Below are 15,556 nucleotides of genomic sequence, written 5' to 3'. Positions count from 1 at the left end.
TATAGAAAATTTCTAAGAGCTCACATTCAACTGAACTGCCATGCTTATATATACAGTGTAAAATTTCAGCAAACATGAGGTAAAAATGCAATCAAATCTCAACAGGATTTTTGGCCAATGTGTTTTACTTCAGATTTATAATTGTGTACTGACCACTCATAACTTCCCCCAAATCTATCTATGCCAGTATTAGCAACAAAACAGGCATAATTTTTACTAGAATCTAATTCTTGTTACTCTAAATTCTATGTTTTTTTCTATTAATTCAATTTTACTCTACTTTTTAGTCACACTGCTTTAAAGTGAAAGGATGTCATTTCACATGTCCTACGAAAAGTACCAAAGCTTGAAGACATTCTAGCTTAGACGTTCCTTAGGGAGCCACCCTCCATCCTTTCACTACACAGTGCACGGGGCATTAGACTCAAGTCCTTCAAGTCCACTTTCTGCATGTCCCGATTTCTGCATGTCCTGATTTCTGATATCTGGGTCAGGCACTCAAATAAATAGTGAATCTGACTAACTTATACTGTCCTCTGCCTCTTGAAATGTATTAAGTGGTAAGGAGAGGAACTGTTTAGTAGCTGAAGCAATAGACATTTCAGAGCACCCCTGATTGTAATATCATGTACAACTGGCCACAAAGTGGCAGTTTTCCTGTGAAAAGCAGTCCCGTTTTCTTTTGCCCCTTTCTTTTCTGTCCTTAAAATGACGCCTCAAACTGTTGTAGAACACAAGCACAGGTATTTGTGCAACTGCATGATAAATTGCACTAGAAAACTGATCTGGGTTACAAAAACCTCAGCATCAGTAAAAAAGTAGTTAGGTTTATCACAGATTAACTCTCTCACTGTGCAACTGAACAAGGAATTTTGCTACCCTCTCTCATGGGGTGACACAAAAAATATAAGCTGTCAGAGACACAGAGAGTAGGAACTACTTATCCGGCAGCCGTTTTGGTTTATGACAGTTGAAAGCATATGTGAAATTGCAGCCTCACTTCAGAACTGTGGCTAGAGTTCAAGACCAAAGAAGTCAGGGAAGACATAATACTAAGACTGAGTTGAACTTCTGTTTAAAATTAAAGAACTGAGGTCAAATTCAACTTTCCTCTCTAAACAGCTATGTCAAACTGACGCTAAGGCAAATCTCGTCATTGTTACAACAAACTCATCAGTAATCAAGCAAAAGCGCAAGACTTTTTAAATGGAAAAATATTACTCATAGTTTATTCAAAAGACAATGCAGGTGTACAAAAGAGTATAGAGCAAAACTGTTTTAATCAACCAAACAGAAAATCCTTTCCAACAAGTTTATTATCTCATTGTTGTAGGAGAAACTGGTAGTAATGCCTACCCTTAAAATTACCCATGACTTTCCATTGCATAACCCTGTTCTAATTTGCTTTTAACTTGCCAAACAAAACTTGTTTGGGCTAAAAATCTCTCATGTCATTTGTCAGCTCAAGCTGATGTTCTGAAAAGTGTCAGATACAAGCAGTCCAACTACCTACAAAAAATGTGAGAAAACAGTAAGTTTACTCATGTTCAAGAAATCTTACAGCTCAGCTCTTTCATTAAAGCCTCCAGTATTTCCAAGTTCTGAAGAAGGAATTCTTTTTATGTACTGTAGAATTGTCTCCTAGGATACTAAGGGCAGTTAGGACTAAGAAAAAGGTTATAGTTTAAAGTCTTAATATAAATTATACATGCTTTATTTCTAATGTGTGCTAGTACTTAACCAGCTTTAAAGTTTGCCTTTGGGGTTCCTCTCAGTAGCATGTGCTAACAACTACTAAAACTGAAATTACTGAGCAGGTTAGTCATGAAGAAGAAAGATTCCTATGGCTTCACCTAGGTCACCATTGCAAACAAAAATCAATAAAATTACCATGAAGTAGTAAGACCACTACCATCTTCGGTTCACACCAAAAAACAAGTCCAAGAACAGCGTCAAAATGAATATCATTATATTAAAATAAGCTTTCACATTAGGTCAAATTTCCATCATCAAATTAAAACAATGTTTTACTTAATAGACTAGGCACTTCAAAAAAGCTGAAACAAACTCTCTTCCATGCTTCTGAAATGGCCACTGTCATTTATGTAAGAGCTGAAGAATGAAAATCTTCATTTCCCCCAGTTTTTTAAGATATCTAACCTAACTGCACATGGGGTTAGACACAGAAAATTAAATTCTAATTACTTCCCTTGCAAAGTCAAACCTCATTTTAGCAAGTCAAGTTTATTGACTATTCATCTAAGTGAACATCTATTTGTATTTTTTAAAAGTGAATATGAAATTTGCCTGATAATTATTTTTTAAAAATCTATACTTCACTTTACTACTCACTTCTTCAGCAATTAATCCTAGCCTTTTTTCTTTACATAAAATTTCTAACAACACAAGTGTTTAGAGACCCAGAATCATGATCTGACAGAACTATGCAAGCACACAGAAAGATTGTCCTTACCTCTGAATGCTGAATGAGTTGTATCTTAACTCCCCTGTACTTAAGTGTTTGGTTCTTTTAAGACGGTGCGATTAGAACTAAACATAGTATTCCTGCTGAAGTCATGCAACTTATTTACATAATGACATTATCAGATTTCAGTTCAAAGAGCAATTATGACATATTTAGCATTTGTCTACCCTTGAAGAAATCTTGTTGGTATGGTTTTACTAGTAGACTAAAAGTCTCACCTATACTAACATTATTGATACACTGATGTGTACTCTCATTTTTGGATTTTTCTTCTATTATTGACATAGCCTTTCTGATAACCTCTTGACAACCTTATCATAAAACCAATTTGCAATTTAGCAACTACAAAATAATTTCAAGTTAAGCCTGTTTTTATTCCTTTGGGTATTTTAATAACTATTATGCTATGTGTCTGCACTGAAATTTGTCTTTCAGAGTCCTAATTTACATCGCCTCTCACCTACCATATTTCTCTCCCCAATTTAAATAATTTAAGAATATATTGTTTCTGCATGAGACTAAAGGCATTCGTGGAAATTAGCAGCCTAATTACTAAGGTATAGAAAGAGCAACATTTTTAACTACTACTATTCACAGAAATGCCACAGAAATGCCTACCAAAGTTTTAATAAACAAAACTGCAATGAAAAAGAATAAGAGTTGGTTGTAGGGGGACATTTAAATGAGTACTATTTATGTATTTAAAACCATCCACCATCTTGATGAGAATCACTACCTCCTACAAAACATCAAACATGTTGGATTCTCTTGTCTAACTGTTATTCTTTTGAGGTTTTCAGCTGCATAGACTGTGATCCAGTGTACATCAAAAAATTTGTACCTCAATCTGGGACCAAAAGCCACATAGCATGCTCTCCTGTACAACCTACTTGAATAAAAATTAAACAAAGCCAATTTTAGTAACTTACTTGCAAACAAAAGAAGTTAGGAATCCTAATAAGCAACATAAAAGGCAGCTCACAAGAAGATCTAATCAGCACTGCATAGGGAGATATGAGAACTCTATCCTGTAACTGCTTGTTGGGGAAGAGTTCATCCTCAGGGAAGAATGGTCACATGTTTAATAGAAATGAACTACTCCTTTTAAGGTATTACCACTATGCACATTTTATTTTGGCAGTGAAAAGTGTTAACACAGTTACTGAATTTACTTATCATCAAAACATTGTGAACAGTGCACTATATACAAGAAAAGATTAAGATTATAGTCTCCAGGTATCAACCTTATGAGCTTCATGCAGTTACTGAACAGGCATAAAATCTTCACTTAACAGGCCTCAGCAAATAACTGGCACCGTTTTATACCCATACAAGAGAAAGCTTTTAATGTCACATACCGATTTCTTTTTAATGTCCTCCAGATCTTTGAGTTCATTCTCAATCTTTGTGATTAATTCCCTGAGTTCATCAAGATTAGTGCAAATAAGCTAAAAAACAAATGAACACAAACACTTGGTAATGTGGGACTTGGAAGATGTACAATGAAGTTAAATAAAATCTAAAAGCACGTTATTACTCAGTGCCCCCATTTGATTTTTATTTTCTTACAGCATTTTGAAACGTAAAAAATATGACTTTTTGAAAGGACGAAAATCTGCTAGAAAATACTTCACTCTTCAGGTATAAACCATATCTCTGTCAAATGTAGGTATTTTCTTAAAACTTCTGTGACTGACAACTACCAAATTTGTCTCAAATACAGTAATGAGTTGGAACAGGTTTGAGTACCAAACAACTCCCTGCTGTATTAAAGTGCACTAGCTTTGGACTATGCTGTGGTTATAACATAATTACATTTGTTACAACTTTTTCCTGAACATAACTTTATACAATTACACAGAGTATTCCTGAAAGATAACCTACCCGTGTCTATCAAATATACCCACCTATCCATATTTTGAAAAAGTATTATATTCTTCTTATTCTTGTCTTTAGAAAACAGCTTTTTACATTTTTCCTTTCAGAATATGGATGCTATTTTCTTGAAAAAATTGTCAAACAAAAGTAATCTGTACGCTTTGGCTTACCATCATTTAGGGTAATTAAAGACTTAATAACCTGGAAATTACTAAGCTGTTAGGTTCTTTCAGGTTATCGTATGTTAAGACTTGCTTTTTTCCGAACACCCTCAGGTGGAAATGTTTTCCTTACTACTGAAAACACGTTGCAATAGTTTAAGAAAATCAAATCTAAACAGAAAAAAAAACCCACACAGAAATGCTTTTATCATGAAACTGCTAATTTTTAATTTTTTTTCCAAATCAGTAGTTCATAATACTATATTTTTACTTCAATTACACATGCAGTTTTAGATTTGCAACAAATTCATATTAAAAAAACACTTTCTTTCACTATTAAAAGGCAGAACTGACACTCTTAGCAAAACGCATAAATTTCAGAAACCTCTAATGCATACATGCCATTATTTTCATAACACTTGTGTATATTTCAGAGCTTTGGGAATTGCAGTGACTCAAAGTGAAGTTTACAGTGTTCATATTTGTCAAGTTTAAAATAGAATAAGGAAATTGACACTGTCTTGCTGTAGACAATGTATGTAAAATCAACTTGCAAAAGGTTTCTCTTTTAACTGAGAAAATAGTATTACTATGTGTAACTCTACTAGGTTCAACATGCATGTCTGTCCTGCACTTTAAGTTCCAAATATATAAGATGTAAACTGGAAGCCAAATACTGGCTTGTCTTTTCCCATCTGGCCTGCAAAGAAATCTATGACAGTGTATTACTGTACAAAAAAGTGAAAGTTTGTCACATCAAGCCCTTGACAAAAGTCAATAAAGGCATGGATAAAGATTGTCCCTATGCAATTTGAATCCACTCCTTTGGCTATATACCTGACAATTCAGTTTTTAAATTTTAGCACTGCTTTTTATTTTCTCCTCAGAGACATGTTTAATTTGATGTACCATAGATCAAAGATAAAGCAGAACTATGAACCAAAGAAAGATACTGTCTTCATTTTCTAGAAGTGGGTGAATTTCTCTCTAGCAACTCAAATCTAGAAAGTCAAGTTTGCAAGAAGGATATTTTCACTGTTGTTAGTTGAATGCTGTCCTGGAAATACCAACTCTATCTTTCACTTTACCACAAAAAGCTCCTATATGTCCCCAGACAAGTAATGCAGTCAAACTTTTCACAGGTCCCAGTCCTATTTCTAATTTTTAGAACAGTCACTTGAGACATAAGGATCCTATTTGCAAAATTGTGCAAAAGTGTGTAAAATCCAAACTATGTCAATGGGAAAAAACAATGCAAATATATACAGTTTAGTTGTCTTGGGGCTGGGGATGACAAGGAAGAGTAATCAAATCTCTACGTCCTAATTTTCATCAGAAGAGATGTACATTTGAGGCTAGTATCTGTATGTCAATTACTCACTGGTAAAACAAAGAAGGTAACAGCAGCTCAGCTTAGAGGATTTACTGTCAAAATGAGTTTAGTATTTGAAATACTCCAATACTGTACTGAAAACTGCTATAAAAAGTTTCAAGAAGAAATTTATACTTCTTCATTCACAGTAGGATTTGAGATGAGATACTATATCTCCACACTGATTGGGAAGAAGATATTTCTGAAACTTCGCTCACTTGGTTAACATTTCCCACCTTACAGAATGAAGCAAGCATTTTGAAGGAAAGATTAAAAGAACAGTAATAAAAAAAGAGTAGTGTATTTTGTATGATCACTTTGATATGGAATCTAGCTGCTATTTCTCATACTGAGACTCTAATGCATGTTTCAGTGTTCTTTGCTCATAGTTGTTAACTGGCTGAACTTAGCAATTAAATTTTCTGCAAACAACACTGTCTTTCTAAATTGTTTGGTGTGTTTTAACAGGTAAGTTAATGTGAAGGCAAAAAGAATAGTATAAATCTAATCATTCTGTCACATTCCAATGGATCACTGGTACTTTCACATATTGCTCTCGAAGAACATGCCTTTTAATCATCTGTTACGAGAAAAAGAATCTGAAGAGGAAAACTGTTTCCTTTGTGACTTATCAAAGCTAGTGAAAGATGAGTCCCTGTTCTCTAGAACACTACATGGTGGCTTAAAGATTCAGGTTGTAACTATTTCCATTAATGTACAAGTCATGTAATTAGTTATGTACATGCTAACTACAACACACACATTTTCACATCAAGCACAGAACTTACTACATATGAGCTTAATTTTCATAGACAATAGGCATCCTGTTAATCAACTGAATACAATGGCAGCTTCAGGTATTCAGTATTCCACTAAATTTTCAAATTTGGTGTTCAGCCTTCCTGTTAGGATGCAATCTCACATCTCAGTAATCTCTCAAAGACCCTCACTGACTCCTAGAACTTCAAGGAGCAAAGACAGGAAATCTCCCCTGATTTTTGTAAGGAAAGACATGGGGATCAAGTTCTATTCCAACTTGGTGCTTTCCTGTGATCCATTTCTTGGAACTTAAAAATTAACTATTTATCATTATAAAAACAAATCTAATCTTTGGATCTATTAATAAATACAAACCTAGTGTAATCCCCCAGATCACTGATGCTCCCTCCTTGCCACCCTTAACTTCAGCCAATCTTTTAGCATAATTTTTACTAACTTCAGTGGGGTCTTGGTGCTTAACTTCAGGTTATCGGTATAATGATTGTAAGCCATACTTTTATTTCCCATGAATCTGCTCTTTTATTGCTGCCATCTCCATGTGGAAAATGTCCAGATAGCACCCTTTTGAGATCTGTATTTAATACAGACCATAGCTGGTAAAATTGAAATTGTTAAGACACAATTAAACAGATGAACTGAAGTTAGCCCAGTTCCTTAGAATGTGTGCATTCCTTTTTTCCTTAGTTATTGTACATGTAGGTCGATATAGCTATGCGTATATACGTGAGGGGAAAAGAGGAAAGACTGAGACAAAACACTTGTTACCAAACCTAAATGTACTTTGTAACTGGAAACAAAACCCAAAACCCACACATTAGTGTCTCTTCTGTACAGCAATGATTTGTCATTTCTTTAAAACATTAATGAGCAACAGTAATAATAAGCTTGGAAATAAATTTCTCTTAAAAGGAAATAAGCAACAGCCAACTAACTTATGATCTACAAATCTGTAAACTCACTTCTCAAATCATTTTCAAAATATTAAAAACAGGACTTTTTTGTGTGGCTTTATATGGTAAAGAGAATTTAATTTATATCTGTTTTTCTTTTAGGTTTGTTTTTTGTTGTGTTGTTTGTGTGGTTTTTTTTTAAAGCAGTCTTGAGCTAAGAAATTAATATAAGGTCTGAAATCACATACAAGGAAGGACAGTGTTCATTTATCTATGCTTTTACTGCTTTATCCATGACATTCAAACTATGATAGAGAGCAGAAAATCTGTGCAGTATGTTTCCTCAAATGGTTGTTTAAAAACGGGATTATAAATGTTAGGATTAAGTAGTACATTATGTCCTGATATTTTTTTTTGTAAATAATTTATTTTAATGTATAATTTGGGTCACTATACATATAAAAAAAATATTACTACTAATTTTCTCAGCTTTAATGTCAAGTTATGATTTTCAGGTAGAGGATCTATAGTTAAGTACAGGATCTAGTCTTAAGAAATAAAGTGCCTTATGGCTTTTGTTGGTTTTTTGTTTGTTTTTTAACATGTGCAGGCTGCAGGCACATAAAATATCTTACAAATTTTCATTTATTTACTTTCTTTCCAAAAGAACTCATGTTTAGACACAAACAGCAATATTCTTATAGTTATACCCTCCCTGGCATACCTCACATGGCCTGTATACACTCAAGCTGTCTTAGCAAATATTAAAAAAAGATACTGTCACCTTCAAATGGTTACAGAATTTTATTAAGTTTGGCCATCCATGTATGTGGAGCAGAGTATCTTGAAACACACTTTACTAGGCTCTAAAAGTCTTAGTAGTATTCCAAATGTAAATTTTTTAATATTTGCAATCACTTCTAACACTCATACCAGTCCTGCCTGTCCTCTTGAAAAAGGCAGATTAAATTAAGAAGTTCCCTAATAAGATAAAACTGCTCATACTAACCAATCTTAGCTTCACCTAAAACCAGATATAAAGCGTAGCTTTGATCAAAAGACTCAGAATTATTTTGTTACAGTTTAATTAACATTTTACATAGGTAAATGTAATAACATTATTTTTATACTTAGCTAGAAATGTACATCTACAGTTAGATAAAAATTTGGGCTAAGTTTTAGATAATGTTTTAGACAGACTACTTAAAAGCAATAGTTCAATACTGCAAAAAATTATTTTTAACCTAATTGTGTACATTCATGGCATGCAGGTAATGTGCTGGGAAAAATAAAATTTTTAGACATCATAGCTATTTTTGGAGCCGCTAGGAAACATTATAGTCACTATCATTAGAATATAGACAAGTCAGTGTACACTTCAATATCAGTCTTTTCTCAGTATTGACTGTTACTAACTGATTTTATCACCAGAGATTCTACTAGCTCCACCTGAAACACATCAGCTATACAGAATAAACGGATTCAGTATAAGCATTTTCATGATTTAATGTGGGTCTATTGCTCAGAATAGCACAGATTGCTCTCAAAGAAAAATTTATAGCCAAAGGAGAACTTCAATCCAAGCAGGCATGCATACATAAACTGTGACTTAGCACTGAAGTACTGTAACACTGCTACTACAGTACCATAAAACCACATTATCATAATTAGCACCCTTTCCTTAGTGCTCTCTGGTCTGAAGCTCATATGCAGATAAGGGGTAAAAGTTGCAAACAAGATGAGTACAGGAGCCTACTATTTTTTTGCAAGTCTTTCAGTAAATCAAGCTAGATTTTAATTCAATGAACACAGTGTCAGACCTCATATAAAACCCAGGTAATTTTATCCCAGAAAATTTTATCTACCTTAAAAATTCCATGAACAACTCCTAGTTTTTACAAGTTTTGTTCTGGGATTTGTCTGGGATCTTAAACAATACTGCGAAACAGTGTGTAAGCTGCATACAAAAAATGCTAAAACAATCTCTACCAAGAAACAGTGAAACGCCTTTTTGAAAACACTATCAGATTAAACCTTTTGAACTAGAAGGAAATTAATCTTTCATTAGGATTTCCAAGGTCTCCATCAGAAATTAAAGGACTTATTTTATAGACATTCAGATTTCAAGTGCTTAAAACAAAAATTAAAATAATTTACCTGAAATTCTGGTATGGTAGACTTTGTGACACCCTTCTTCTTCTTTGTGATTGCTTTTTTACATACCGATTTTTTTCCTTGTAAGATTAAAAGAGAAAAGCTTCATAATGCTGTTTGTTGTACTTCATTAATAAAACCAAATTACATACAGACTTGAAAGTTAAACTATAACTAACAGAGAGCTGACAGTAAGTCACGTAAACATGATGAATCAGAACTAGACTCAGCAAAAGCAAACATTAAACTACAGGTATCTGTACAGGGCAGTTGGGGGGGGGGAAGGGGTGGGAGGAAGGAAAAAAAAAAGGAAAAAGAACAAACTCACTATAATGCCCATAATATACCACCTAAACATTTAAGTCATAAAAGAAATATTCACAGCTCTGTTCTGAAAGGAGTGAAATCCATAACTTATGCCACAAACTCAAGAAATATAGCATCTTACCTGCAAGATTTGCTCTCTGACACTGTAAAGTGAATCACATATTAGGGTCTGGGACCTCTGTATCTTATAGTAAAAAACACCCTCAAAGCACAAGCAATATCTAGAAATCCCCAAATGAACATACTGAAGTTACAATGAAATCAGTTTACTGATTTGTTTTTTCCAGCTGTGGCAAAACCTAATGTTTTAGAATAAAGCGAACACCTTCCTACAATGCCCTTCACACCCTTCACACCCAAATATGCTATATAAGAACATGGATGTAACTAAAAAACTCCTTGAAGATAAGGCAAGTGTTTTACTGCGTACAGTATCAGAGTTCACAAGTCATGTACATTTCTCAAATCAACTAGTTACGTCACCAAGCCATATATACAAGATAATGGAGTTTCTTATAAGGTTATTTCTACATTCACATGGTAAACTGAAACCAGCCCACTTTTGACCTGTTCATTCAGACCAAAACCATCACTCTGAGATTACTGCTGTGCTCACATTAAAAAAAAATAAAAATCAAATAGAATCATTACAGGCACTTGGTAATAACACAAACACAGGCAGATTTGATATTTATATTAACAGCAATATTGGCAGGAATTGCATTTTTTTTTTCCTAATAACTGCTTGCTTTTGTGTGCAAACGTAAATGTACATACACATGCACATACTCATAGATGCCTAGGCATCTATACTTTCAGTTTATTACACTATCCTATTTTCAGTGTATTACACTGTGAGTTTCCTGAACATCTTGCCTGAATCTGAAATAAAACTCACTTAAGAGACAGGGCACAAGGCTTGAAGGATCTAGATTTGAAACTCCACATACTAAAGACATAACAAAATTTAAAGACACCTCAACTACCAAAAATAAACACTCTCAGAGTTCACATTACAGAACTGATAAAACAGAGAAGCATGTTTATTAGAACTATGACTCAAATGTTTTGACAATGGGCAAAAAAATCAGCATTTTTGTTATACATTTTATGAATCCAGCTGCATTGAAAACATAATTGCTACAACTGAGAACAGTGCTGTCCATCTAATGAACTAAAGCAGACATCTAATACAAGGTTTTTGACAAACTGACTCAAAAAGAAGTCTGGCCATATGGCAGTTCCTTGTTATAGCCCTGTAAAAGAATGTTATCTAGCAAGAACATGAAGGGCTAAGAACATGGGGCAGCTAGGCTGTCTTGCTTCTTTACAATAAGAAAGATTTGAATATGATTAAAATGAAAATTTTCATTTTATTTGCATATTTTCAAGATACTTTTCAGCAAATATTTACTTGAATATTTTCTGCATCAGCTGCTCTATGATGCAGTGTACTTCAAAAAAGAAAGAGTTAACAGAAATATACTTTCTTTTCCCCAATATTTCCTGCTGAAAAAGTGGGGAAAATTGCTAGGAAGAATTACAGTTAATTACCAAAAAAAATAAAGTAAGTATTTCTTCCTTCGCAGCAGCATCTGAAAAGCATGCTGTAGGGAAAGTATGGGATAAAAGGCAGAACAAGAATTAAAAAAAAACCGACTGACTAGAAGCACAAGGAAAGTGAGCCTTACCTTCTGTGTAAACTGAATCAAGCAAAAAAAGTCTTTGAAAATACAGTATGACATATGGGTTATCACATAGTCTACCTACTAGAATATATGTACTGTAAGACTTAACACAATTCCCAGGCTGACATCTGCCATCAACTAAGAATATATCAGTATAGAGCAGCACCACAGTCTCTTTCTCACTTTGTGATTATACACACCAGATGTCTCACGGTGTAGGCATGTATTACATACCAAAAAATAAGGAAACACGACAGATATTTGCACAATGGGAGAGAATTAATATATACAGCAAACTAACTTTGGCAAACTCATCTTCTACCTTAATAACATTGCTATATCAAACTGAAATAAAAAAAAAAGTTATAGATATAGTACTGACAACCTCTGTCTTTTAAAAAGAGTTTATTAACTAATTAATCTTTGGTTTTCAAAAAAAAATAATAGTATTTCTCGCTTCCTAGTTTTTTCTTTAACAGCCTTTCAAGGAAAAGAAAAACCACCAAAGATGTGAAAGGAAACCCTCTATTTAGTACTGCTGAGACAATGCAGCTGCACCTATGTTCAGCTTCCAAACTGACTTTAGTACCTAAAAATACTCCAATTCACTTACCTTTAAGCTGTAAAATCTTTGGATAAATTAACTGAGGTTGATTTCCACAATAAAAATCTATGGAGACCAGCTAGTTTAGGTTCTCTGACCACAAGCTGACACATTCAGCAAAACCAGCAGCAGTGGTAAGGGATGTCAGCCTCTACCACCAGCTACCTTCTACTGGCCCTTTCACATGTAGCACAACCACGTGAACACTTCAGCCATGACACCACAGAGCTGTCACTTAGCTTCAACTGCCAGGCTGAGGTGGGCATAGATTCTGTATGAAGGGTAAAATCACTGAGGGTTTGAACAGGCACCGACTTTGAGTTGCAACTTCTCAAACCACTCCCCTGAGGTCTGCTAGAGCTCCTTTGCCCATAATCCTAAGTAAAGAGACCCAATTGGGTCAAATGGATTAAATTACTTACTTCAGCAGATGCAGTAACGTTTCTGACAGCAGCTAGATACATTTTGAATCACAGCACACTGTACTTTTCAGAGTACACTCAGTGTACAAATACATTTAATTGCTGAATGAAAGCAATCAGAGTTAGAAAAACACACCTAAGAAATAATGAAGAAAAAAAATATTTCTAATAAGGGAGTTCATATGCATTATCTCTTCACGTCACCTATTCCAATTCAATGTACTCTGCTTGCTTCCCACCTCTGGTCCCCAGATTTTACTAGCCATAGTTTATAAATCACTTAACGAGAGTTCTACACATAGACAAAATAATACAGTAGCTTCAGTACAAAAATTCTTGGACTGGGAAGGGGGAACAGTGGCTCAATAAATAGATTTCCATCTTTAGAGGTCTTCAAGTCACAGCTGATCTGATCTGGTATTTGTGACAGTCCTGCTTCAAACAAGGAATCAGACTAGGTGACCTACAGATGTACCTTCCAACCAGCTATTCCATGGCTCTGTGACTATTTTAAAAGACTGGCTTCCACAGTACACACATATTAGTAACAAATGCATAGGAATCAATAACTCAGGACTGCACTGCCAGAAGGAAGATAAATCAGATAATGCTTTTGTCCAATCAATTTCTTTACACTTCTCCCTACTACTGTCGCATGCTACCCATGATGCAGAAGGCAAAGGCAAGGATTGGGAAAATGAAGAACTGCCCACTGTAAGTGAAGATCAAGTATGAGACCATCTGAGGAACCTGAAGGTGAACAAGTCCATGGGACCTGATGAGATTCATCCGTGGGTCCTGAGGGAACTGGCAGATGAAGTTGCTAAGCCACTATTCATCATATTTGAGAAGTCATGGTAGTCTGGTGAGGTTCCTGCCAACTGGAAAAGGGGAAACATAACCCCCATTTTCAAAAAGGGAAATAAGGAAGACCCAGGGAACTACAGGCAAGTCAGTCTCACCTCTGTGCCTGGCAAGATCATGGAGCAGATCCTCCTGGAACCTCTGCTAAGGCACATAGAAAATAAGGAGGTGATTCGTAGCAGCCAACATGGACAAGTCATGCCTGACAAATTTGGTGGCCTTCTACAATGGGGTTACAGTACTGGTGGACAAGGGAAGAGCAACCGATATCATCTACCTGGAATTGTGCAAAGTGTTTGACACTGTCCCACATGATATCCTGGTCTCTAAACTCGAGAGACGTGGATTAGGGAGATGGACCACTCAGTGGATAAAGAACTGGCTGGACGATCACGATCAAACAGTTGCGGTCAACTGCTCAATGTCCAAGTGGAGACCATTGACGAGTGGCGTTCCTCAGGCATCAGTACTGGAACTGGTGCTGTTCAACATCTTTGTCAGAGACATGGACAGTGGGATCAAGTGCATCCTCAGCAAGTTTGCCAATAATACCAAGCTGTTTGGCGAGGTAGACATGCTGGAGGGGAAGGATGCCATCCAGAGGGACCTGGACAGGCTGGAGAGGTGGGCCCAAGCCAACCTCATGAAGTCCAACAAGGCCAAGTGCAAGGTCCTACATCTGGGTCAGGGCAATCCCAAGCACAAATATAGGCTCGTCGGGGAATGGCTGGAGAGCAGCCCTGAGGAGAAGGACCTGGGGGTGATGATTGACGAGAAGCTCAACATGAGCCAGCAATGTGCGATCGCAGCCCAGAAGGCCAATGGTATCCTGGGCTGCATCAGAAGAAGTGTGGCCAGCAGGTCAAGGGAGGCGATTCTGCCTCTCTGCTCCACTCCCCTGAGACCCCACCTGGAGTACTGTGTCCAAGCTCTAGAGCCCTCAACATAAGAAGGACATGGACCTGCTGGAGTGCGTTCAGAGGAGGGCCACGAAGATGATCAGAGGGCTGGAGCACGTCTCATATGAGAGGCTGAAAGAGTTGGGGCTGTTCAGCCTGGAGAAGAGAAGGCCCCAGGGAGACCTTATTCCAGCCTTCCAGTACCTAAACGGGGCCTATGGGAGAGCTGGGGAAGGACTTTTTACTAGCACGTGTAGTGACAGGATGAGGGAGAATGGCTTCAAACTGGAAGAGGGCAGGTTTAGATTAGATAGATTAGAAATTTTTCACTTTAAGGGTGGTAAGGCACAGCACCGGAACAGGTTGCCCAGGAAAGCTGTGGAGGCCCCACACCCAGAGGTGTTCAAGGCCAGGCTGGACGGGTCTTTGAGCAACCTGGTCTAGTGGGAAGTGTCCCTGCCCATAGCAGTGGGGTTGGAACTCGACAATCTTCAAGGTCTCTTCCAACCTAAACCATTGTATGATTCTATGATTCTATGTAAGAATGAAATGAGAAAAACATTCTCCATCAAAACAAATTAAGAGTTTCCCAAACTAAAACATGAAAACCAAAGAAAATCATGATCATGAAATAGTTGAAGATAGAAGTAGCCTTGGATAGAAGTTGTAACTACCATCTCTTTTCCCCTGCCCTGCTGCAGGAGATGATCAGCTCTTTTTTTATAGCACCTCCAATACTGACTGAGAGCTAAGCCATTGCTGAGATTGGGGAGGGGAGAACTACAGACACCTAAGGCAAGAGTCCTGCCATGTTCAGTGGATGAATCAGGACCGTGAAACAAATAACGTCTTTTTCATTGTCTATCAGAGAATAAAGGGAAAACACACAATCACTTTATTCTTCAAGCAAACTACAACTAACTTTATCCTAAATTAAACTATAAATCAGTTATCTGTGGATATAAAACAAAACTCTTTATTGATTTCAGGTAATATTTCTCTGCAATAACACACTACCAACCTATGCCTGGA

General features: G+C 36.2%; 1 protein-coding gene across 1 annotated transcript in view; it reads right to left on the bottom strand.

Annotated features, from left to right (window-relative positions):
- Positions 1-15,556, bottom strand: part of BRD10 (bromodomain containing 10) — a gene marked incomplete at its 5' end in the record, with an annotated part of 54,912 nt that overhangs the window by 18,955 nt on the left and 20,401 nt on the right. Inside the window, 2 exons of the mRNA XM_082497149.1 lie at positions 3,844-3,933; positions 9,724-9,800. Of these exons, the coding sequence (XP_082353275.1) occupies positions 3,844-3,933; positions 9,724-9,800 (167 nt within the window). The remainder of the gene's footprint in view (positions 1-3,843; positions 3,934-9,723; positions 9,801-15,556) is intronic.

This window comes from Vanellus vanellus (assembly GCF_965231255.1).
Source record: "Vanellus vanellus genome assembly, chromosome: Z".
Lineage (NCBI taxonomy): Eukaryota > Metazoa > Chordata > Aves > Charadriiformes > Charadriidae > Vanellus > Vanellus vanellus.
Note: the sequence above shows the minus strand (reverse complement) of the source record. Positions and strands in the feature narration are given on the sequence as shown.